At 40.0% G+C, this 27,192-nt stretch overlaps 1 protein-coding gene across 1 annotated transcript in view; it reads left to right on the top strand.

Annotated features, from left to right (window-relative positions):
* The window catches only part of KCNH5 (potassium voltage-gated channel subfamily H member 5), a gene marked incomplete at both ends in the record, with an annotated part of 313,594 nt that overhangs the window by 84,630 nt on the left and 201,772 nt on the right, over positions 1-27,192 (top strand). Inside the window, one exon of the mRNA XM_081293274.1 lies at positions 7,540-7,966. Coding sequence (XP_081149400.1) covers positions 7,540-7,966 — 427 coding nt within the window. The remainder of the gene's footprint in view (positions 1-7,539; positions 7,967-27,192) is intronic.

The raw sequence follows: 27,192 nt of genomic DNA, 5'->3' as shown, positions 1-27,192 counted from the left end.
TAAATCACATTGAGTTCATTATTGACCAAATTCCCAATTCACTGCTGAATTTGCTTGTGTTGCAAAAGTTATCCTCTTGCTTATTGACTGCTTAACCTAGTTCCATATGTCAGCTGCATAATTGACATTAGATATACTTCTCGAGTTTCGAATTTCCTAGGATGTGATGCATGCAAATAGACTTGTAATAAAGCACGATAGTAATAATTGTTGTAATAGAGATGTGCAAAGTGTGTGTAACACAAAGAAAGGACACCCAGTTCTCACAGTGAGAATGGTAGGTGGGGAAAAGTTTACAGAGAGGTAGTGTTTGTTATCACTATAAGTAAGATCCAGGCCACCAAGAAAGTGAGAGGGAAGGGTGTCTTAAGCAGAGGGAATGAGCTGCAATGTAGCATGAGTATTCTATGAGCTACACATGGCTGAACCTGGCAGCACCATGGCAAGCCCAGGGAGGAATTGGTGGGGGGGGATGCTGGCCAAGTGGGCAAGTACCAGACCCTGATGGACTTTGCATGTCATAGTTGGGAATTAATATTTGATCCCATAAGCAGTGGGCTAATATGAAAAGATTTTTAGCTCAGAGAGCAAGATCATTAGATGGGTATACATTTAAAAAATACTAGACTGACAGCCAGTGTGATCAGTAGAGAGAACAGAGGGCGGCTGATGCAAAGATTATTCCCATCACACAAATGAAAACCAAACCAAACAAAACACCATGAATCGTGACCAAGAAGACAGTAGGGACAGAAAACAAGGAATATTTTTGAGAAACTTATTGAATAGATAGATTTTGAGCACTTAGGCACTTATAGTGAGATTGTCAGGACTTGAAAACCAGCTGGATGTGGCAGAAGAAAGGAGGCATTGAGTTCAGCTTCAGTCTGAGCAGCGAGATGAATAACTATGTCACTCATAAGACAGGAGATAAAGAAGTCAGGTGGGAGAAGTGAAGATTCCCTTTGGGACCTATTACCTCTTGGATACCTATGGGACATCCATATGGAAATGTGCTGCAGGCATGTGGCTTGTGTGTAAGAAAATCAAGATATGTCGCGACCCCCTTGCCCGCAAGGAAGACGCAACAACAGGAATCTTCTTTCAGCCGTTTATTCAGGTCCTTGATATTTCTTCTTCTTCCTTTCGGATGCCTCTCCCAGCCTTAATAAAGCATCTCAAGCCCCAATGCGAAGCTGCCACGTGGAGCTTTCTCATAGGGTGTTAAAAAACCATGCGCCAACTCTCCCAAATAAGGAGTTGTTTGTTACAGACCACAGCGGAGCCAGCGCCATCTTGTAATGGCGACCACAGTCCGCAGAAACGGCTCACCACAGTTCCCCCTTTTGTTTTCCAAAAACAATACAGGCGAGAGTAGAGGTCCTATCCCACTGTGCAGAAGTGGCTGCATAGTATGGCTCAGCCCCAAGGAGGGCCCTTCCCCAGATCTGAGGCCATATCAGCCGACGCCTTTTTTCGTGGGACAGGGCGTGGACGCGTCTAACCCGCATGCAATAGGACATGCTCTCCTTGAGGTCCACTTCAAGGATCACTCAAGTGCAGTGCCTTGCCTCGCATCCTGTATCGTGATGATGGTGGACGAAGGGGGATGGCTGAGGCTGAACTGTGGCTGTATAGAAATACGACGACAAACAAGTTGGCAACACCCTAAAAGAAAGGCACGGGTCTTAAGGCAATAGAAAAGCACTAGTGTGGAAACCCATCTGCGTGCAATGGCAGTAAAGCCGGCAGAGTGCAAGGGCTTTCCAACACTAAGAGAATAACAAAGAAAGACATGTCGATCCCAGTGCAATGTTCATAAAACTTGGGGTGCAACGACCATATCAAAGATTTACTGTTTAATCTGCGCAAGCCAGACTTGAGATGAGATGCCATTTTCTAAAGCTGCAAGAGCTTGTATGATCATAGCTTTATCTGGACCAATTTCCGGCCAAATATTCGCCAATGATACGGGAGGCATTCCTGGAATCATTAAATCATGAACCGGCATCGGCATTGGCCAAGCCCGTGCCGCTGCCCACCACTGCATTGGTGTCGTCCATGTCATCGGCACCAGCACCAGAGCCAGAGCACTCAGCAGAATGAAGATCCTCATCACGGGGTTGCTGTGGTATTTCTTGTTGCTGAGTAGCTGGCGTCAAGACTCTTCTTGTCAGGCGTTCAGGGACCCACAATGGTTCCGTGCGATCCTGGGAAAAAACACATACAGATCCTCGTGCCCATGTCAGCACGGGGTCGGGGCCGTTCCATTGGCCCGTAAGAACATCTTTCCACTTAACATAGCCAATCACAGAGGGCTGAGGGGACACATGTCTATCGGCCGCAGAGCGACCGTGAATATCCAAATTCAAAAAATTAATGGTAAAGAGAGCTAAGGACAGGCGTTCTTTAGGAGTATGTTCAGCTCCTATTCCCCCCTTTTGTTTTTGTAAAGTTTCCTTTAAGGTGCGATGAGCACGCTCAACAGTAGGCTGCTGCATAGTGGCAAGCACACATAATTGGAAAGGTTTATCACTCTGGAGCCTGCATAAAGTAGCATGTTGTATAGCTTCTTCTACTGTCATAAGGGCCGCTCTAGCCTCTTTAGTGAGGCTACGAGGGGAAGTAAGATCTGGATCACCCCTAAGAGTAGCATACAAAGGCTGTAGCATAACATTAGAAATATGTAAATATCCTCGTATACCAGATAATATCTCCCAGCAGTTTTTGATAATCATTTAGAGTTTGGAGATCCTGAGTTCGTATGGTGATTTTTTGTGGTCGTAATTTGCCATACCCAATTGTTGCTCCCAAATACTTAATAGAATCCCCTGTGATCATATACCTCAAGAGGGAATCCTGTCTGTTGATTAGCAAATCTACCTTGCCCCAAAAGCATGTCCTTATCCCAATGAGGATGTCCCGCCGCATGGTTTTGGGCGGCCTGTTCTATTGCGCCCTCTAACACAAATGTTCTCCAGTCCAAATATTTACCTGGGGAAACACAAGCCCGAACAAGGCTAGCCCAATCAGAGGGAGTCATACAGTATCTAGACAGACTCTCCACCTGAGTTAGTGTGAAGGCGGCATCCACCCCATAAGTGCGCACAGACTCCGCCAGGGTCTTCACAATTTTAAAATCTAAAGGCTCATGGAATCTTCCCCTATTATCGTCCTGAAAAACTGGATAAGCAAGACCCATCTCAGCGTGAACAGCCTTCCATGTTTGAGCATGGAAAGCTCTCCCCGAAACACCCCCACCATACGGCGGTGGATCCGGAGGATCACATTTCTTGAGCCCCTGCTTATCTTTGCTCCCTTCTCCTACAGCTAAACTCCCTAGCTGGCGAGACAGCCTCCCAAGCTCCTCCTCCTCATTCTCCTCTTCCTCTGACCCACTTTCACATGGAGGTGTGCGCAGCGCACTGAGATCTGGATACAATCGCCTCTTCCCCTGTTTCACGCTCCGCACACTTCCATCCTCCCGAGATACCTCACTTCCTGCCATCTCTGATTTCTCCTCATGTAATTGTTCTAGAACTTCCTGTCCTTTAGTAAGTGCGTCATGACATCTGTCCTCTGTGAGGCAACTACGGACTATTCTCCAAAGGGGTATCACCCCGCCCTCTAATATGCCCTGCTCAGAAGCAAAGTCAAGATCTTTGCCTAATTTATCCCAACTAGGTATGGTAAGGCTGCCCGAAAATGCAAACCACGGTGCAGCAATATCTATCTTCTGTAAAAATCTCTGTAAAGTACGATGCTTCACTTCCAGGCCCTTGGAACGTAACAGGCCATCTAGGGCCAGGAGAAGCGGACTTGAAGATGCGGCACCCATGACACAACAACAAAAGAAACACAGAAAACAAAAGACACAGACGACAAAAGAAACACAGAAAACAAAAGTGAAAGTACACATTGCAGCTGCAATAAAATATGAGGCTCTCTCTTTCTTTGTAGAGGAGCTGACCCCGCTTTGGTCGCGGATCCCACTTACTGGGACTATCCCCGCTTTGGTCGCGGGTCCCACTTACCTGGGACTATCCGGTGCACCACCCCTGACGTCTGAAAGTTCTGGTTCCCGGGTTTCGGCACCACTTGTCGCGACCCCCTTGCCCGCAAGGAAGACGCAACAACAGGAATCTTCTTTCAGCCGTTTATTCAGGTCCTTGATATTTCTTCTTCTTCCTTTCGGATGCCTCTCCCAGCCTTAATAAAGCATCTCAAGCCCCAATGCGAAGCTGCCACGTGGAGCTTTCTCATAGGGTGTTAAAAAACCATGCGCCAACTCTCCCAAATAAGGAGTTGTTTGTTACAGACCACAGCGGAGCCAGCGCCATCTTGTAATGGCGACCACAGTCCGCAGAAACGGCTCACCACAAAGATAGAATACTTTTTGTGCTGAGAAGTGGACCTGTGAATCATCCTTATATAGAAGATTGCAGAAACCTGAATGTGCAGTTGGTGAACCAGAGAGGGATAGGGCCATCATGATGAGAACTCTAAGCCACAATAGCAGTGTGGAGAAGGTTAGTCTAGAAAATGATTTTGAGGAATTGGTTAACAACCAGGAGAAACGGTTGTCTTAGAATCCATGGCAGAAAGAATTTACGATGCTCACAAAATATTTTGTAATAATAGAAGGAAGACCCAAGACCCACAGAGTAAAGAGAGAAGTGGGGAGAGGGGAGGAGAGGGAAATTGGAAGTACTGAGATTGAAATGAGCAAGTTATATTGCATGCACATATGAATATGTCAAAAGTAACCCCGTTCTTACATAACTATAATATACTAATAAAAACATTGAAACAATATTTCATCATATTTAAGTAATGTTGAATGTGAGTATAGAAAATGTGCTTTTTAGTGAGTGGCCTCTAGAGCCGGTGCCCTTCAGGGAGAAATCTGCCTACTACAGAACAGAGGAATATATCTTCTCATCCTTTGAGCTTAATTCTGGTAGATTCTGATTATTTCCATTCTGGTCGTGGCTGTTTTTTTAATTCTAGTAGGGTGAAGATTTCTTTTGTTTTCCCTTCCTTTGTTTTTATAGAGAATAATTCAGGTAGAAATGACTTTTCTATTCAGTATTTAAACAGAAATTCCATAGTTCCTTTAAAAATTCAAGTTACCTAGAAAACAGTATCTCCAGCAATGTTATTTTTATTTTCAAATTGAACTATTGAGTTTTTCATGCATTTTGATTATGGGTTTCTTTAGAACTGAAGCAAGATATATTTATCTTAATGTCCCCAGGGTTCAACTAGAAGCCCAGCCTACAGAAATGCTCAACAAATGCTTATTTTTGTCTTTTATGTTCATGATTACACAGGCCCATTTTTGAGAGCTTCTAAGCTGTCTCAGATCTTCTTACCTTGCAGTGTCCATTGTCACTGAATATTGCTAATTTGTCTCCCAAATTTTATTAATCCTACTCTTTTTAACTACATAAATGTTCAATAGCTGCACCCCCCCCCCCAAAAAAAAAAAAGTTCAAGTGAAATGAGAATGTATCTCAAGGCTTCACATATGACTCGACATTTGAGAGCTCAACTGAAACGAGGCACGACTGAGGAAATCAAGGTTGAGACAGAAAACCCGGAGGGGGGACCCTGCTACCCTTTCATTTCTTTGGGTTCTCCTGTTCTATTTCTCTGTATTCTCTCTCTTTCTCTCACTCTGAAATTCTTATGGTATATTTCAAATCTATACTATATTATAGAGGAGAGAATATAAGCCAAATGTATTCTTAGCTTTTCCCCCTTAACTATTAAGAACATGATCATTGCCTAAGAGGAGCCTGGTGAATGTCAGCCCTTTCCACTGCATCATCCAATCCCTCTGTGTTGGTCAGAATTAAACTTCACCTTCTGGGAGACAGAATTAGCAGTAGGAGGTCATGGACATGATTTGAATTGTAGGTGATGAGGACAAGAGGCTTCCCAGGTCACTGCTCTGACTTCCCTCCCGGCCTGTTTTGTGATCTGTGTCAGGAATACGTTTATCCTGACACCCCCTCCCCAGCTCCTTGTCTATCATGTGTTAAAAACAAAACAAAAAGGGAGAGAATTGAATAACAGCAGGGGAGTAGAGAGGGAAGATGGGAGGGGAGGGGAGGGGAGGGGGGATAGTAGGGGATAGGAAAGGTAGCAGAATACAACAGACACTAATATGGCATTATGTAAAAATGTGAATATGTAACAGATGTGATTCTGCAATCTATATTTGGGGTGAAAATGGGAGTTCAAAACACAATTTGAGTCTAATGTATGAAAGATGATATATCATGAGCTATGTAATGCTTTAAATAATCAATAAAAAAATTAAAAAAAAAAAACAAAAAACAAAAAACAAAAACAACAAAAAAGCTTTGTTACCGTTTTAGTCAGCTTTTCTAGGCAGTGACTAAAGACCTAACCAGAACAATTGTAAAGGAGATAAAGCTTCAGAGGTCTCAGTCCATAGACAGCCAGCTCCATTCCTCGGTGAGGCAGAACATCATGGCTGAAGAGTGTGGTAGGGGGAAGCAGCTCACTTGATGATCAGAAAGCAGAGAGAGACACCACTCACCAAATACAAAATATATACCCCAGTGGCATACCCCTAGGGACCTTTCCAGCCATACTCTACCTGCCTACAATCACCACTGTTAATCCCATCAGGGTATCAGGACACTGATTAGGTTAAGACTTTCATAATGCAATCATTTTTTCCTCTAAACCTTCTTGCATTGTCTCACATATGAGCTTTTGAGGGACACCTAATATCTAAACCATAACAGTTACTTTTTCTTTGAAGAAAGAAAGCTTATGCTCTTTTTTTCACTTGCATTATGCTTTATTTGGTATGTTAAGCTTTTCAAAAACTATGAGTATTTTTTGCTGCTCTTCCTTTTTGATATTCTTTTCTATAACTATTGCTAGAGGGTGATAGGAATTAACAGGCTGTGTACCCATCCTAAGTTCGGCTCTGTTCACTTTTCCAGAACTCTGAAGATTTTAGTGTTTATCAGGATTGTGGCAGGAAGTAGTCAGATTGACAATGGTATTTGCTCACTCTCCCCATGTACACAGAAGTATTTCTTGTTTGCTTGCTAGTAAGATTGGTTTCCTTCTTCAGAAGTTCTGTTGTTCATAGCTATTATGAAATTAAAAAAAAAAAACTTTTAGAGTAGAGTCAAGCTTTATAAAAATAAAAGGCCTGAAATTCCCAGCCCTATTTCTACACTCTGTATATAGCGTATTTGGACATTTTTCTCGTTTGTTATTTTATAATCCATATTAGAAAATAAACTGGACATTCCTTAGCTAATGGGAAATGGTTTTATCTGGTGATATTGAAAAATTGTATTTTTGATTGTGGTGTAATTTGCACTTCTAAAAAAGGTTTATCATTTTGGCCCTTTTTTGGTTGTTTACATATAGTCATAGCTCTATCCTGTCTGTGCTTAGATCAAGTTCCTGAAATTGACCCACTGTATTGTTTCCCCAACTTTTTGTTTTCTGAAAGTGAGCTGTCATTTCTTATCTCTCATTCAGGGAATCAGCAGCCTCTTCAGTTCTTTGAAAGTGGTGCGTCTTTTACGCCTGGGCCGTGTTGCCAGAAAACTGGACCATTACCTAGAGTACGGGGCAGCAGTCCTTGTGCTCCTGGTGTGTGTGTTCGGACTCGTTGCCCACTGGCTGGCCTGCATATGGTATAGCATTGGAGACTACGAGGTCATCGACGAAGTCACCAACACCATCCAGATAGACAGTTGGCTCTACCAGCTGGCCTTGAGCATCGGGACTCCCTACAGGTACAATACCAGCGCAGGGATATGGGAAGGAGGACCCAGCAAGGACTCACTGTACGTGTCCTCTCTCTACTTTACCATGACAAGCCTTACAACCATAGGATTTGGAAACATAGCTCCTACCACGGATGTGGAGAAGATGTTTTCAGTGGCCATGATGATGGTTGGCTGTGAGTATCTTGATTTTTGTATTTTTAATAAATGATCCGTGTTGACATTTTTCCTGGCTCCAATCTCCAATGGGATTAAAATGAATTACTTTGTCTTCAGAAAGGTGTTTTAATCTCTATCATTTGCAATTGATTTAATTTTATGTGGCCTTAGAAAATAAAAATGTGAAAGAACATATTTTACTCTTTAGAATGTATTAACACATGAAAAACAGTATTGGGTAGATGATGCGAAATTCAGAATGATTTAATTCTATTGAGAGTGGTCTACCTGACAGAGCTCTCTTGAAGGAATCAGGACCAGCATCCAGTCAGGTGGCATCTGGCACATTCTGGAAGTTTTGTTGGCAGTGCATTCAATTCCAAAAAAGCAAGCAGAATCTGATGTGAGATGCACAGTTTGGAAAATGTTCCAGTTAATAACTGAGTTTGTGAATTGAAGTCAACCCCAGGATATAGTTTTATGTTTGCTTTTACAATTTAAACTAGTAAAAGAAAGTTTTATTAATCTCTGTATTTAGAAACTCTGGGTTTATAACACTCTAGGTTCAATATATGACTAAAAGAATGGAAGAATTAGTACATAAGCCCTCCCAGCAATGAAAAAGTGTCTAGAATTTAGCATTCATGCATAAGTATGCAGTGGCTTGATCATATTCTTGGAAGTGGAATGTCCTTTGAAGGAGCCAAAGTCTCTACATTTGAATTGAGACTGTATGACATTAGAAGACCAGAATATTAAGGAAATGCATACCCAAGAAAGCTGTTCTAAAATCTCCTCAGGAAGACTTCACCACTGTCTATGCCTTCAAATTCACTTGGATGATTTAGGCTAGTCTAGTTTTGATACCTAGAGAACTTGACAACTTTTGGACTGAAGGTGTGATTAGCATTGTTAGATCATGGCCATTGGTCTTTGGTCTAAGCCATCTGTTTTTGAGATTCTACATTATAGAGGCTTGAATTTTGATAGGAAAGATGTTAGAGTCCCCGGGCATTGGTTGGCCTCGAGAAAGAGAGTGGCTTGGGTCTCAGCAGGTAGCTTTCATAGTTCAGAGTGTCTGAGATCTGTTGGAACGCCAGTGTTGGCTGCTGTCTGTCATCCATCACTCTAGCCCTCCTGTGTCCAGATGCAGAAGCAAAAATGCACAAGTTCTATTTTCAGGTGGAAGCCTGCAGTTAGAGGGAGAGTTAAAATTCCAAGCACTGTTGTTCCAGAGGCTTTCAGGAGGACACTGTTTTAATATACACAGAAACCTTGATGATTAATTCAGCGGATACCTACATAGCCAAAGATATATTGGCAAAAATGTACTTTATAAATTGTGAAGGTGATATTTTTTCAGGTATAATACTTAACTACGATCTACTTTTAATGTTTGTGCAATACATTTTGCCTTACACTTGGGCATAGTTAGGTTTTTCAATAAAAACTTTCTATTTCGAAGTATAGATTCACTTAAGTTGCAGAGAAAGCACAGAGGGGGCCTTTGTCCCTTTCACCTGCCATCTTCTATAACTATAGCACAGTGTCAAAATTGACATCAGTACAATGTATGCACATAGCTCTGTGTTGCTTGAGCACATATGTAGATTCCTGCAGTTGCCACTGTAGTCAAGATATACAGAACTGTCACCACAAAGATCTCCTTCATTTGATCTACCTCTTCCCTCAATCATCTCAGGTTCCTGAATACTAACCATCCAGCTCTATAATTTTGTGTTTTTTTGAGAATATTATATAAATGGAATCATATAAAAGGTGATTTTTTGAAAATTTTTTGAAATGGACTCCCTCCATTCAGCATAAAGCTATTGAGATTCATCTAAACTGAATGTATCAGTTATCTGTTTCTTTTCATTTCTGTGTAGTATTTTCTATGGTTTGGGTATACCAAGGTTTAATGACTCATCTATTGAAGGAGATTTTGTTTGTTTCTATTTTTGGACTATTACCAGCAAAGCTGCTATGAACACTCATGTATAGTTTCTTTCTTTCTTTCTTTCTTTCTTTCTTTCTTTCTTTCTTTCTTTCTTTCTTTCTTTCTTTCTTTTTGTTTTTGGTGGAGGAATACTGGGAATTGAACTCAGGAACACTCAACCACTGAGCCACATCCTCAGGCCTATTCTGTATTTTATTTAGAGACAGGGTCTCACTGAATTGCTTAGAGCCTTGCTTTTGCTGAGTCTGACTTTGAACTCCTGGTCCTCCTGCCTCAGCCTCCTTAGCTGCTGGGATGATAGGTGTGCACCACTGTGCCTGGCTCATGTATTGGTTTTTATAAGCTCATTATTCTCTGGAATGAATGCCCACAAATACAATTAAGTGTATATTTATTTTCTGAAGAAATTGCCAAACTATATTTTGCAGAATGGATGTACTAACATAGTTTTTCATAAGAGAATCAGAGGAAAATAAAAATCTGTGTGGAGTGAAGAATGCTGTCACACTTCATTCCACAGACTCCCGAGCTGGGAATCATCTAAGATTCCTGTTTTTCTCGTGTGTTCCATCCATTCTAGACAAAACCCTTTGGTTTGACCTGCAAAATACATTTGATTATTTCTCTGTACTTCTTTAGCTTACCACCCACGGGCAACTCACCATCATTGCTGGCCTGGACTTTTGAAGTTACCTCCTGTATATGTTCCTTCTGTTTCTATTCCTGCCCCACAATCTCTCCCTAGAAGCCAGAGTGTTCCTTTTAAAGTAAATAAAGTCACACTGTTCCTCTGCTCACATCTCTCCAATGCACATGAAATAAAATCCAGAGTCCCTGCTCTGTCTTTCAAGGCCTTTCTGATGAGGCCCTGGCCTGCTTTACCCCCACTTTACTTCCTACTAGTCTGCTGTGGCCTGTTGTCCTAAATTCATTTTGAATGCGAAGTCATCAGGTTCAGTCCTGGGTCAGTGTCTTCATATCTGCTTTCCCACCGCTTCTAACACTCCTTTCCTTTCCCCCAATTCAGACAGGTCTCCACCTTTTCAGAAATTCCTCCCAAAGCTAACTTACTATAAAAAATCATCCCTGTCCCAATCACCCATATTCTAACTTTGACCCTCTTTCTTCACTATTCCTATCAAGAATTGGAATTGTGTTTACTCTGGGTTTTTTTTTTTTCCTTTCCATCAGAATGTAAACTCCACACAGTGGGGCCCTTGATTGTCTTTTCCTACCTCTACATCCTCAATATTTTAATTGTTAACAGCTCTCCTCTCAATCTCAATTTGTTATTCAAACAAAAGAAGTTGTCCCAGCTAGTCATCATGAGCATCTCTTGTCCTTGCATCCACCCCAAATAGGTGTCTGAGGAAGATACCTGTCAGGTAGCCTGGCCTCAATTCTTTTGTGAGAGCCCTCAAGTGCTCACCTGTATTATCTCCTTGGGAGTGCACTAGTTCCTTGCACTGGATTGCCCAACCCTACATCTCTCAGATGGCCCATTAATATAATTTCCAAGAAGTTAGTGGAAATACCAACAGTCCTTTCTTCTATCACTTTTTATTATCTAGCCTCATAATCTACTAATGTTGAAAATTTTCACATAGATTCTGTTGAATTTTCAAAACTTCATTTGATTCAGAGTTGGTTCTATTTCTTCCCTACTTCACGAATGGGTGATTATACTTGCTAGATCTCAATTTCATTGCTGGGCATTATGGTATGTACTAGTAATCCTGGCAACTCAGGAGGCTGAGGCAGGAGGATTGCAAGTTTGAGGCCAGCCTCAGTAGCTTAGGGAGACCCTGTTTCATAAACAACAACAAAAACGAGTAAACAATAAATTGAAAAGAACTGGAGATATAGCTCAGTGTAAAGCACCTCTGGGTTCAATCCCCAGTACCAGGGGGGAAAAAATTCTCTCCTTTTCTGAAGTTCCTGTCTTGATTTCAAAATGAAAAACTAGCTTTAAACCTGATCATTTTCTTCCCCGGTTTTCTGTATCTCCTTTCAAAGCCTGAGCAGTAGTTTTCTGCTTATATTCTGATGTCTTCTTGCCTGTTGACTTTGGAGTTATTCAGAGGCATAAAAACCAGTTTCTATAGACAGAGGATTTTAGGAAGATACCTCTGAGTTTTCTTCTTGTTTTGTGGGTTCTTGATAATTTCATGGCATGTTTCCCTTGACATAAACCGAGAAGATTATAGAAATCTGTGTAGGTGCAAGAAGTGTTATAGTAAATTTGAATAATTCCAAAATTTATTAGACACACCTGTACAGAATATCAGCCAAATGGGCATATTGTAGCTGTTTATAATTTCAATATTTTTTTCTTATACTAATGCCAAGGAAAACAAACAGAAACAAACCACCAGTATTCTCACAACCCAATATGTGCTGTCAGCCAATGCCAGGAATTCAGAGGTGTGTGTGTGTAATATGTTGAGGAAGGAGGGAAAGAAAGGAGGGCGTAGGAAACAGAAGGCTCATGCGTTCATTTGTGCTGGGAATCCAGTCGCTGTGTGCTGGCCACCTGAGAGGCACGACTTGAGACCTTATAACTCAATAACTGTGAAAAACCATTTATCAAAAAGTTGATGGAGACACTAACTGCTTATAGTCTGTGGGGAAAAAAATAATCACTACTTGTAAATGTTAGGCTCTTTTTTTGGAGAATCCCATCTAAAATTTTTCATGCTTTCTAGCAAAATTCAGAAATTTCAACGGCAGCAAGTCCAGTTTGTAAGTCCCTTTATAAGCCCTCTTCTTTGTTTTATGGCTTTTTCTTTCCTGCCTAATGCTCAATCACACGTGACTCTAATTATTTAGTCTCAGAGTTCTTCTTGTTAATATCAGACAAATCTTCAGAAAAAAATAATTATGACTGTGGCCTATCCCAATCCCAGTCTCCTGATGTTCCCTCTGGATTCCTCCTGGGTCAGCAGGATCCGGGGATATTTCTCTTACCTGCTACCTAGGAATTTCTTAGTCTGAAACCCTTCATTCCTATGCCTGCCCAATGTGAAGGATCCTTCTGTTCAGACTGGTTATTCTCAACACCCATACAGTCTTCCCCGTCCTGGTGTTTCCTGAGCCAAGTGACTTCCACCACCTAAGGAGTAGCTTTTGCCCTCACCCATAGGCGTGTCCTCCCCATTCTTCTGCATCTGTCCATTCATAAGTGAACCTGTCTATTTGCTGGCATTCATGAGATTCACTACTGAAGGGCTTCAGTGAAACAATATTTTTGCAATTCAGTTCTGCAGAAGTTGTGGAAAATAACAGATTTTTTTTTCTTTTTTTTTTTTTAGATGAAGATGTGGGTAATCTCTTTGCTAATTTGCTCAGTAAACACTTAATGATTCCTTCGTGAAATGTTTTCTAATCCATTTCATTTACATAATCTTATTATTGAGCCCCTAATAATTTTCCATTTTCCAAAGAAATGACAGACTGACTAATTTCTCTGCTATTCAGAAAACACCTTAGTACACTGATACTTTGTTTTGATAGTTATAAAACAAAGGAATACAAGTATGGAATTTTTCTAATATGATTAGCCCCTTGTCTTAATGTATTTTTATGAATCCTTTTCTAAAGGCTCATCAAGAAAGCAATTACTTAGTTCCTTCTTTATTACTAAATCATCACAGTGCTTTCATTTTAGTTGAATTTAACCATCATAAAGAACTTAATATTTGCATATTTCATTAAAATTTTATTAAAAGAAAGAAACATAAAATAAAAATATAAGTTGTCTTACTTGTTTCCATAAATAATTTAGTGTTCAAACAAATCTGTCTTCTCATGTGCATCTATGCATTTGTTTTGATATACTATTAAATATATTATTAATATATGTAGACAGCATACGTCCGTGTTGAACTTCAAGTATTTATTTTGGTTGAATGCATAGTTTACTCTTTTTCTTGCTGTCTGTTTAGCTTCTGCTGTCTGTTTAGGCAGCCTCACACACATGTTATATGACAGTCAGACTATGATGCAGGTTCTGTGATGGTATGCAAACTGAGACTTGAAAAGCAAAAACAAAGCAATGCTAAAAAAATCATAAATTTGAAAATTGCTGAGATTTCATTGGTAGACAAGAAACCCAGGCATACTGATGTTGATCTGTAATTTTCAAATTGATGATAGCTTGCACAGTCTAGAAACTTTTTGTAATGGACTGGTATAGCTTATAACCCAGCAGGCCAATGGTTTACCAGTTTTAGAAGTATAGCAGGATCATCTGTCAGTGAAATATGTATGAAGGGAAATTTGAATCTCCATGTGGGTGGTTAAGGGCCACTGAGAAGCATTTAGTCACACACTGGTTACTCAACGTTGTGTAGAGGAGACCAGAGCCAAGTATCATGTTCTGAGGTTGATGAACTCACTTGGCGTCCTCTGTGGAATTCAGATAAAAGCCAATCTGAGGTTATGAGCATTGTCCTGACTCCTACCCATTAGAAAGGAAAATAAATAAAGAGTGGTAAGAATTGGGGGTTGTGAGAATATAGAATAAGTTTGGGACAAAGTCATGAAGGATGTTCTTAGAGAGTCTTCAAATCTGGCTGGGTTCAGCTGTGAAAAGCAGAAGTTGTAACAAATGGCTTTTAAATCATTTTTCCCCAGTGTTAATATTCTATACATTTAGGAGTCTATTAACGCAGTTACACCATGGTCCACAGATTGAGGCTGATTATTGGAGAAGAGGTTACGATGGAGAGGAGGTGGGGTCACAAAGATTTTAGGATTTTTCATGTAAAGGGCATACCTTGCTTTATAGAGAATAAGAAATCTCTTCTACAGAGAGTGTTTAGTAAAGAATTGAGAGAGAAGATTGTCAAAGAATACTATGGAGATTAGAAAATATGCTTTTGGAAAGAGAAGTTTTTTGTTTTTTTTAATATCATGAGCAATTAGGCAGCTCAGAAGACTGAAAGACATTGTCTCAGGGCAAAGGAAGCTGCAAGGGAGACATCTGTAGACTTGCTCAGTGGGGACGTGGAAGGGTACTTGATCTACATGCATACCCAGACCAGCTTAAAAGTGGGGTGCTGCCCTTTTTCGGTACTAAAAAGTAATTCTACAAATCTTAATATGATACTTCCATCAACTCAGGGAGAGTATTAAGTTATATGTTAAAGTTTTTCTTGCCCTTGCTCTCATGGTGTAGGTAGGAAATGGAGTGTGAACATGAGATTTTTGTTTCTGGTTTTAGTTTTAGCCAGATGGAGAGAGCTTTAAGCCTAATGTTTATTTTGGAAACTGGGTCAATTCTTTGTGTCTGCTTTACCCTAGCTTGTAAGAAAGACTTTTTCTTTTCTTTAATGAGCTAAGTATCCCATGAGGAAAAACATTTTGTGGAGCTCAAAGTTCAGGGTTGTAGGTACTTTTTATGGTTTAGTAGTTTCAGATGTATAGTCCAGTAGTCCAAAAAAAAAAAAAAAAAAAAAAGAAGAAGAAGAAGGAGAAGACGACGACGACTATGTGATGTGCACTTTATTCCCTGTTTCTTATTCAAAACAGAATTTGTCTTTTGTAGGAAAGTTCTTTTATATCTATGTTTCTTTTTATGCATAGTCACATTTTCACAAGCCCTCTCAGATTCTGGAAAAGTTGAGTTTTTTTCCCCAGAAAATAACAGGACATTTCCTCAGTGCCTTATTAACTTGCTTGGACTCTGCAGAAATCTTGGTTCTCTGAAACTGAACTGTGTCCTCGTATCATTCAGAATTATTTAATTCATTCAGCGTTGTACCAGGTGGTCTGGTAGGCATTGGTTCTCAGCAGTCATCAAGCTTGTGATATGGTGGGAGTGTCAGGAAAATCATAGAACCATCTCCTCTCTCCTCCCTCCCCTGTCCTCCTTTTTTGTTCTCTCTTTCTCCATATCCATCCCAGTGCCTCCATCTCATTCTTTATACTCTGAATGGAAATAAAGAAGTTGAGTTCCTAAGATCAAGGTCTGTTTGTCCTGTCCATCATTGTATATTTAGCACAAAGCATTGTCTCTGAGCTGTTAGCTGTGTTTATTGAGGATATGTTGAATGAGTGAATGATAAAGCCACCTGTCATAACACATGACTAAACCAGTCCGGGTCACTGTGCTGGCACAAAATGATCACACAGAGACAGAGAAATACTTTTTACTTTGGGTTCCATGACAGCTCCTCTGACCCAGCTCTCACCAAGGAGGCAAGACAGGCAGGAAAGAGAGCACGCCTCGAACCCAGGTTTTATTGGGGGAGGTTGTTCCATGGAATATTTTATCCCCAAAAGGGCAAAGGGGTAGGGTAAAAAGGAACAGGTGAGTGTGACTCAACCCCAGCAGTGACGCCTACTCCTGGAGCCACACTTTGTTATCCCAGCTGGGGTAATGCCCAAGTTACTGTGACCTGCCAATAATTGTTCAGAACCCAGTGCATTAGGACTTAAAGGCGTCTGCATCCAGGGCACCTCCCGACAGCCACCTAGCTCAGCCGGAGGGAATCTAGGAAGGTGTTTAGGAAGAAAGTGACTCTTGAGCTCACAATACAAAAATAAGTGTGTAATGAGCTAGGACTTAGGTATTTTCCAGAAAAGAGAACATGTTTGAAAACATAAGAATGGGATAGTTTGACCTCTTTGGGGAGCACCATGCTTGTTCACTTTGGATGAAGTGGGAAATTGATGTGGCTGGAGAGGAAGAAAGGAACATATGTGTCAAAAGGCCTTTCATCATTTTATAAGGCATTTGCATTTTACCCTGAAGACTGTGAAATAAATAAGAAGAATTTGATTCTTCATTATATAATGTAGATTGGAGAAGATGATAGCTATAGTCAAAGAAACCAGTTAGGAAGGTGTTGGAATAATCCAGGAAGACAGACCAAGTAGGAGGTATGTAGAGGGTGGTGGAACAGAGTTGGCAAGTGATTTTTTTTTTTTTTTTTGGTAAAGGGTCATAAAGTACCTACCTTAGGCTTCATGGACCTTAAGGTCTCTGTTGCAACTGCTCATCTCTGCTGTTGTATTGCTGAAATAGCCATTGAAAACACATAAACAACATGCATAGCTATGCTGAGCATGACAGGGTTCCTATACAATTCTGAACAGGTGGCAGACCATATTTGACATGTGGACTATGGCTTTTTTTGGAGCCAGATAAACCTGGGTTCAAGTGTTTCTATTTATTTATTTATTAGTATTTTTTTTAGTTGTAGATGGGCACAATGCCTTTATTTTATTTATTTATTTTTATGTGATGTAGAGGATAGAACCCAGTGCCTCACTTGCTAGGCAAGATTTCTACCATTGAGTTATAACTCCAGCCCCTGGGTTTAAGTTTTCTATCATCACTTATTAAGAACTTACATCCATTATCTAAGCTGTGATCTAGAAAATGGACAGAAGAGTCCCTACACTGTGGATATTTGGAATATCCAACAAGAGATTGCATGTAAATTCCAGAAACATTTTTCTTAAGTTGTACTCAGTGCATAAATGAATGTGTGGGCAAATGTAGAAGAAGAGTTCTAACAGACTTGTAGATTTCTGCAAATTCAGCTGAATGGATGACAGAATACTTTTCTAAGACAGGAGTGAAGGCACAGGTAATACTGGAGGAAAAGGGTAGTTCTTTTTCCTAGAAGTTATTCCTTGGAGATGTCTACTAGGCAATCAGAAATGTGATTTGGGGTTTCAGAGATGTGAGACATGGAGGGATGTCTGTGGGAATCACAGTGTATAGAAAGTAATTGGTTGTCAAGGGAATGTAGGGAATAGTCAGAATGAAGCTGTCTGAGGGTGGACACTTGATGAAGGAGAGCCACAGAGGGGCTAAGGAGAGAGCCCAGAAGGGTAGAAAGTATGGCTTTGTTGCTGACAAAGAACGAGAGAAGCTAGACACTGTGACACACACCTGTAATCCCAGAGGCTCAGGAGGCTGAGGCAGAAAGATCATGGGTTCAAAGCCAACCTCAGCAACAGCGAGGAGCTAAGCAACTCAGCGAGACCCTGTCTCTATTAAAATATAAAAAAGGGCTGGAGATGTGGCTTAGTGGTTGAGTGCCCCTGAGTTCAATTCCTGGTATCAAAAAAAAAAAAAAAAAAAAAAAAAAAAAAAAAAGGGAACTCCAGGATGGAAGAGGGAACCATAAGAGTACTAGGACAGGAAGTCAATAGAGATCTGGCCGACCTTCGGAGATCATTGGTGATTTTTTTCTAGTGGAGAGGAAAGAGGCAGCACTTGAGGAATTTATAAAATCCAAACTGATTTTTTTTTCTCCTATACGAAGGAGAATAATTTTATTATTAGCAATTAATCTAGTAGAAGTAGATTGTGCTTATGTAGTAATTTTTACTGCCAGTGATTTTTTTCTGATTCAACTTTCAAGTTGAATAAATAAGTAAATAAATGTGTTTAGATTGTTAGATGAATAACATGCATGGGATTTTTCTTTTGTGTTATAAAATAGAAAATAAGATTGACTTGCAGAGAAATCTTTTTATGAAATCTCACTTTCTAAGAACAGGTATTTTAATTAGGGGAGAATTTTATTTTCCGATGATGAAAGGATTATTCTTCCAAGAAATTTAGTTTTGATTCCTAAAAAAAAAAAGTATATTGCCCAGGACAAAATGTCCATGTAGGTGAAATGATGCTGTGCTAGAGAAAAAAACTGTGGAGCTTTATTGGTTCTTAGAGATGTAGACTCAAGGATCAATTGGCATATGATTTTAATTTTGCTGGAAATGAAATATGTAGAATTTTTTTCAAAGGTTGACTCACAGATCCATATATAAATATATTTAGGACTTGTTGGAATGCATGTCATACCAGAGGGCCTTTGTGCATAGATTTAAGAATTGCTTTGCTATGCTGAGAGAGGGGATTTTGGGGGGGAGCAATTTCTAACCTGGCTCCTAAGTGACTGCTTCTTACCTACTTCTTTAATATTTACATAAGTTTTGAAGACTGCATTACGGCCTCCCTAGGAGGTTAGGTGCCAGGTACAACACGCTCCCTTCGGGCTGTGCCTAGGTAAGGTGATCTCTGTGGAATGAGAACTCTGTCCAGGTTGACTCTTCAGGAAATACTGGAAGCTTCAAAAATTGTCTTTGAAGCTGTCGTGTCCCTTTTAGAAGCTAGTTCCATAGTTACCCTTTTAGATCTCATCTTCTTTAAAGTTGAATGTATTTTTAACAATCTCTGAAAGTCTTAATCTGTGGAGGTCTAATTTGGGATCCTCACCAATTTAAAATAAGTGTAAGGGAAGGACATTTAAAAGTACGTACCTCTACTTAGGCATCTGCAAAGAAGGCAGGGAGCTATAGACTTTGAGAATGTCTCTTACCCTAGGCTGCCTGTGAGTTTGCTTGTTAGTTTCCTTAGAAAATTCCCCCCTGCCCCCCAAGACCCCTCTAGTAGGTATGTTTTCCCCACTTCCTTTCCTGATGAGTGCCTGGCTAAGGAGCAGCAGCCCTTCTTCCTGTCCAGACACTGATATTCCACAATCCTTTATTTCCTTCTCCTTTTGCTACACAATGCTCTGAAGACTCCACCCCAACCCCCCAATCTGCCTGCCTCTTTTCCTGCTCCAGGATTTCTGAGCAGTAGCAGGAGTCATCTGCACAGCCACAGGCAAAGGCGCCACTTTAAAAATGCATGGCTCACAGTCTTGTCTTTTGCTCTTAGGCGGATGCCCTCTCAAGTTTTGCTGAGCAGCTGAGTTTCCGCTGTTCTGTTTCTGTCTCCACCTCTCCCAAACCCGCGGCCATCCTTCCTTATCTCAGTGGATGGCCTGTGCCTTTTTCTTATCTGAAATAGATGTGTATTCTATAGGAATAGGAACTGTCACAGGTGTGTGTGTGTGTGTGTGTGTGTGTGTGTGTGTGTGTGTGTGTTTTTAAACAACCTTGAATCACTTCTTACCAAGGTGGGCTAGGAGAGGCACAGGCTGGGGGACAAACCTGATAGGGTCTTAAAGGCCAGAGTAGTGACTTTTATTCTGAATCAAATGGGGAGGAGATTTCTAAGGATTTTGAGTCCAAGAGAGGTGTGATTTGTCTTACGCTGTTATATGAGGATCAATCTGCTGCTTTGTGCAAATTAGACAGTAAGGGGTCAGGGATAGAAGAGGTCAGGCAGGTGGCAGGTGGTGGTGGTAGTTAGAATCGGTTAGATTTCAGATGTATGATTAAGACCAATAAAGTGTGTGTGTGTGTGTGTGTGTGTGTGTGTGTGTGTGTGTGAGAGAGAGAGAGAGAGAGAGAGAGAGAGAGAGAGAGCCAGCGAGCTAGCACCCACAAGCATGCACATGCAGAAATAGGGTGCAAAAGGCTTTGGTGTAGCACCTGCTGTGCCAGGGTGGGAGGGTCATTTGTCATGTCAGGTGAAGGTTACATAGATGAGTCTGGAGTTCATGGGAGCTTCCCAGCATCTGAACGTAGATTTGCTTTGTAGCTTGCTTTTTTTTTTTTTTTTTGCCCGTTTTTCCCTTTGTTTTGTGCTCATCTTTCCCTTTACTGGCTCTTTCTCTGCCAATAAATAAATGTGTCTATGTGTCTTCAATCCAAAAAAAAAAAAAAAAAAAAAAAAACCTATGTGAGTAAAATGCTTGGCCCTGCATTTTCTTCACCTTCTTATCTACCAATTAAAATTTTTTTTTCTTCCCTAAACGTGGGTCTTGACTTCCTTATCTGGATGGATTTCTTAATGAAAATGGACTTCTTCCCCTGCTTCAGTGCTCCAAGGACATTTATTAGATTTCAGAGACTTTTTTCATCCATTAAAACAGCTCCTTGAACTTCTTGGGTGTTTTTCTCCCTGGTTTTCCTCCCATTTCTCTTCCTGTTTCTAATCTGCTTTGCTTGGTCATGTTACTCGTTCTCCTAAATGTTGAAAATTGTGATATTGGAAATGAATTATTGAAAGATCCAGGGCAGCTCTCTCGATAGGCTGAACAGTTTCTTCTGCAAACAGTGATGTGGTGGGATCCAGCCGACTCCTGGATTTTCCCTGTTGTCTGATGGTTCACCGTCAGAAATTCTGCTCTGTGTGTTCTTGACTCCATCCAGACTCTCTGAAACGGCTATTTGCTCTCTACAAGCTGTATCTCTAGCCTGTGTTAGCATACCAGCAGGGACTGGGTTTCACAGTAGTGCCCTGTCACGTTGAAGCAAAAACAAGTGATGAGATTTCAGAGGAGGGTGCAGAAAAATTGGAGCAGAGGGTGCTGCCTGGCAGGCAGGGCAGGAAGGTGCTCAGGTGATAAGACCAACAGGGAAGAGACTCTTCCAGTGCCTCTCTTTCTCTTTCTCTTTTGTCTTCCTTGAGCTCTCTAAGTGGGAAAAATAATCAGGAAAATTGACAATTCACAATACTTTTTCTCTGGTTCACTGTTATAAGACTCCTCTCCCCAATCCTTCTAGAAAGTCCTTGTCACTCTGTATCTCTTTATCCTGTTATTGTGGTCTGTAACTATAAACTTTAATTTTTAAAAATATACTTATTGCTTGACTCTTCCAACTAAAATGGGAGACATGTAGGCAGGGAGCTTGTTCTCTGGTTCAACACTGTATCTCTGGTGTAACAGAAGCATAGTATTTGCTCATTAAATTCTTTTTGAAGAAATGAGTATGTTTTAAGACTCCCTATTTGATAAGTGGTAAACTCAGAGCAAGCCAAAAACCATTCTAGTTCTCTAAACCTGAGTCCTTTAGTGATGGGCTTAAATTTTTAAATGATAACATGTAGCCTCTGACCATGTGGCTGATTCAATTTCTCTATAGCAGAGTTTGATTTGTGACTGCTCCCTCGCCCTTATCCACCTCTCAAACTGCTCTCTCTGTCCCAGGGTTACACTGGCTGGTCTGTCTGTTACTTCTTAGTGTTCTAGTTGGGAAGCAGAATATACTTCTTGGCTGCATTTGGATTTCCCCTCAACCTATTTTGGGTTTCTACTGTCACCTCCTATTGTTCCTTCTATTCTTGCAGGTTTCACTTCCTCTACTCCTCTCACGCTTTCTGAGAAAAGAGGTAAGATTTTAACAGTGAAAACAAAATGCAAAAAGAACAACAACAACAACCAAAAGCCATTTGCTGTCTCAAAGGACTAAAGTTTGCAATGGAAATCTATGCTTTCAAGATTATTGTTTTGGCTATCAGCTTTAAAAATGTCTAATTAGAAACTCAAAGTTAAACTGCTTTCTTTGTTCTTGGCTGAATCCACAGTGCTCTTGGAAAAGGACTGTCAGTTTCAGTGGGAGGAGAGCAGAGGGAGCATTAGAAAGAACTAGGAATTAGACTAAAAATATTTGTGTGTGTGTGTGTGTGTGTGTGTGTGTGTGTGTGTATGTGTATCTCTTTCTATTCTTCATCCTCAGTTATGGCAGAGTCCTGGTATAAATGAATTTGCCATACTGACAATCTTGTCTTGCCTTTGTCTTTTTTTAGTTGATGATAGGAAAGAATTACTTTAGAATTTAAAATGGTATTTTTAATCAGCTTTTCCATATTTGACCCAAAAAAAAATTTGACAAGAACAACTTAGAAGAGGAAAAATTTATTTTGGCTCATGGTTTCAGTCTATAATTTGCTGACGCCCTAGCTGTGGGCCTAAGGTGAGGCAGAACACCATGGCGGAAGGGCTTGGCAGGAGAAAACAGCTCAGGCAACTAGGAAGCAGAGAGAGTTCCAATTACCAGAGACAAAGGCTTGTCCCCAGTTACCTATTTCTTCCAGCCACGCCGTACTTACCTACACTTACCACCCAGGTAATCCACATCCATGGGCCAATCCACTAATTAGTTTACAAATCTCATAATCCAATCATTTTGCCCCTGAACATTTGTGCATTATCTCACATATGAATTTTTGGGGAATAACTCATAACTAAACTATAACAGATGTTTTGGAAACAATTGTCCATAGCATAGGAAGAATATATAGATGAAGTTTGGATATTCTCTTTTATAGAGGGAAACGTAAGGTCAGGGCTGTTTCAACTTACATTAGAAGTACAAATATACTTTCTGCTGTTGTTTGCCAAAGAAACAAAGTCATAAACATATATTTTGGAGAAACTTGTCTCTTGAAAGAAGTGTGTCCATTCACCCAAAGGGAGATTTCAGTGGCTTCTAGTATTTGAGCTCAGTCATCCTTGGCTACGTGGCTCTAGTTGCTAATTGCCATCAGATGTTTCTAGCAGAAAAAAGATGATTGTGATGATAGTTGGTTAATATGACAATACCAGAGAAAACAGCTGAGATAAACAGGAAGGACACAGGACCTATGGAAGAAGAAAAGAGAATTCCAAATATTTTCTAATCCTTTGGTTCACATGTCTTCTTTTTCATTTGATCTGCACAGTAATTCATATTTTATCTGCATGATTTTTTTTAAAAAAAGGTTTTTAGATTAAAGTAACACATGAGCATAGCTTAAGGAGCCAAATAGAACTTCAAGGTTTATTTTGAAAAATGAAATTTCCTGGTCTACATGCCCTTTCCCATTTCCTAGTGATTACTTTCAAATCAGCTTCATTTTTGGTGATATTTCTCTCTTTTGTTCTGATATGATTTTTGGAGAGAATTCTTAGTTTGAATCATTACCAATAGACTGACATCTTTGAATGATTGGAAATATAATTCTTTCCTTTCCGCTGTCTCTAAACCACGATGTATATGCTTTTCCAATTTTCTCTGTTATCACTGTATTTAGAACATAATTTTGATTGAATCAATAGTCTGTTTTCATTATCATGATTATGCAAATACTTTTTAAAACCGAGTTGTGTGATATACTATGATGATTTTCCTGTTCAACATTTGATTTTCTCTAGGAGAATGAATGTCATGAATGTTCTTTCTTAGTCTCCATGTGCTTCTATTAATCTGTAAATAGAACTCTCCTCCACCTGTAATCTCAATATACTCACGTTATGTGGTTAACATAGGTATACCTCTCTTGAAGCCTCCTGATGTTCTCCAGTCTGGACTCAGTGCTCAGCCTGGTATTTTCCTTCATCCATGACATTCAGGGCATTTCTGCCTTCTCTTGTGGATTGTGTTTCCTACATCAGTTTTGAAGTAACACTTCCTACTAAGTCTTCAGAGAAAGGTAATCTGTTTTGAGATTACAGATAGTCTCCAACTTAAGATGTTTTGATTTTCAAATTTAAGATTTTTTATTTTCTAACTTAAGATATTTTCAATGAAACTGAATGTAGCCCCATTTTAAGTCAGGGAGCATTGGGTATGCATGTGTGAAAATATCTTTCATTTGTCCTTATAACTGAAGTGATAGTTTATCTCTGAAGAGATTTAAATATTAGAAACAATTTTATGATAACTTTTGGTTTTGTCTTTGAGTGACCTTTCCTTCCTTCTTAATTTCTTCCTTTCTGTAGTGGGGATCAAACCCAGGCCATTGTGAATGCTGGGAAAGTGCTCTACTGCTGAGCTACATTGCCATCTTTTTTATTTTTTATTTTTATTTTTTGATAGGATCTTAGTAAGTTGCCAAAGCTGACCTTGAACTTACAATCCTTCTGACCCTACCTTTAATTTCCAGTGGAACTTCTCAGAAGACCGATTCCACTTGAGCCTAATATTTTTAAGTAATATGTTTTTCTTTCTGCCTCTTCTCTGGAAGCTCTAAGAATCTTCTTTTGGAACCTACTGTTATGAAACACACTATGACAATGTCTCTTTCTATTAGTGTGTTTTAATCTACTCTTTGAGGCTCTCAATGGGCATGTTCTGTCATTTGGAAACACCGATTTTTCACTCTTGAATTATTTTCTTCGGTTATTTTATTGAAGAATTCTTCCTTGTTTTTGTCTCTGCTTGAAACTCTTAGTATTTGCATGTCAGATTCCCTGGACTGTTTTTCTTGTTTTCTTACCTACTTTCTATGGTTCTTTCTTTCTTTCTTTTCTCTATGGTCTAGAAGTTTTTCTGTAGCTCATTTTTTGAAATCCTCTCATCCATTTTTATTTCTGTTAGCCAATATTAATTTCCAAGAGCTCTTGTATTTTCTCTTTTCCTTCTTATAGCATCTTGGTTTCATTTCATGAATACAAAAATCTTCTTTTGCTGAGGATATGAGATAGTTTATGTACAGTTTTCATATCCCCACATAGTCCCTGTTTTCTTCAAAATAATGTTTTGTTTGTGAGTTTACGTGTCTGCTTCTCATTTTGAAGGTTTTCTGCAGATGTCTGGAGATCCTGGCTATTTATTTATTTATTTACTTTTTAGGGCTGGACTTGTGACTGGTATTCCTAGTCTGGGGAGATGTATTGGGTTATTTTGTGGGGAATCTTTAACATCAGTATTTTGGGGTTATTTCTGTTGAGCTGCCAGTTGACTCGGACAGGAATTTTCCAGTGTCCAGCCTGAAGACTTATAACCCTTGCATCTAATTTTCTGGAAGCTGATTGGAGAACAGTGATAAGGATTTAATATTCATTGCATAACTTTTCATATCACCGCCCGACTTCAGTAGAGGATGTCTACTTTCTGCTGTTCCTTCAACTCAGAGACCCTCTTGAGTCTTCTGATGAGGTGTGAAAAAGGAAATTGTCTCTGTGGAATTAGGGAGGGTTTTGGGGGCAGTGGGATAGACATCCATCTGCTTGTTAAACAGATGTTCAGTGAATTCTCTGGATTCTACCTCACCTTTGCTCTCTCACTTTCCAAGGTGCTTTGTGCTGGTGATCTTTGGGATATTTGCAGGTTTGGTAGTGTAAATCAGGTTGCTTCTTGGCTTCCCCTTGTGCTGGCCTAAGATTTAGCTTTTTTGCATCTGCTAAGTCAGGCACTCACTCATTGTCCTACGCTTTCCAGTTTTCAAAATTGTGTTGCTACTGTGTTTTCTACTGGTCTCTTTGGGCTTGTGATTTTGTGGGGTTTTGAGAAAAAGCAGAAGTACTTGCATGTGGTCAATCTTCTATCTTTGGCTGAGTCTGTCTGTGTCTTTGCAAGGTTTTCTTGGCTCTTGCTTCTCTATCATTTGTTGATTATCTAGATTTGTACATTTCTTGATAAAAAAAAAATCCCCTCTGTTGTTCATCATTCATCTCAAGCTACTTGCCAAAAGGAAATATCTTATTAAACCCATCAGCAGTTTACTGCTCTAATATGTACATAACCTGTTACCCTGCTTCTGGCTATTCGGCATAGTTCCTGCTCTTTGGATGATCCTCGTGGTCATGTACAGCCTCAACTGAGGCATTATCTTCATCTTCATTAGATCCAGCCTTTCCCTGATCATACATCATTCCTGAAGCCCATCTCCAGCAAAACATCTTTCTTCAAGCCCTTAAATATACAGATTAGCACTCTAAAAGTGTTCTCACGCTGTTTCTCATTAGCTAGGTTTAGTTGGTGGTCTGATGTTTTTCATAGAGGGTTACATTTAAGAGTTCAAGGAAGACATGGAATTTTCTAGCATCACGGATGAAGCTAGACCTACATCTATTCAGTTTCTTTTCTTTTTTTCAAATTTTTTTGTAGTTGTAGATGGACACGATACCTTTATTTATTTTTATATGGTGCTGAGGATTGAACCCAGTGCCTCACACGTGCAAGGCAAGTGCTCTACGACTGAGCTACAACCCCAGCCCCCGTATTCAGTTTCTTAAAGTCAAGATTCTGTTACATTCTTTGGACTAGAAGTGGTCAGCAGGGCCCTAGTGACCACTTTATTCTGTGGATAGGGACTTCTAGAGAGTTCCGAGTAGAAAATGGCATGACTGACATATTTTGACAGTGAGAAGAAAAACTGCTCTCAGTGATACTGGCTAAACTTAATGCTGTCTAAATTTCCTCTTCTATCATCCTTCCTTTAATCAACAGCATTCTATGGTCTATAAAGAATTCAGCACAGTGCTGTTTGGGCTTTGTTGATAAAGCTGTTATAGATGTTCTTCACTTTATATTTGGGCTGAAATATTGTCAGGTTGGAATACTTCAGTGAGGCTGCCAGTGCAGGATGAGAACATATGTACCTTTGCTTTTCAGTTAAAATCACTGGGATTCCTGTGAAGCTGTCTCTTGTGAACATCATTATGTGAGCATCACCTTTAAAATCTTTGGCTTGAGTTACAGTGAAGAGGTTTATAGAGTATGGGTCTACTAGCTGAACAGGCATGAAAATAAAATGTCTTCTTGGTGGTACTTGGAATTTTTCTGCTGTCAGATAGAACTTGGTCTACAGTAATTTAGAGTAGGGAAGATGAACTAATAAAAGCCATCATGGTTAGTGGTAAAGAGAAAACTTGAAAAGTATTA

Source organism: Spermophilus citellus (assembly GCF_964194105.1).
Source record: "Spermophilus citellus genome assembly, chromosome: 4".
Classification (NCBI taxonomy): Eukaryota; Metazoa; Chordata; class Mammalia; order Rodentia; family Sciuridae; genus Spermophilus; species Spermophilus citellus.
Note: the sequence above shows the minus strand (reverse complement) of the source record. Positions and strands in the feature narration are given on the sequence as shown.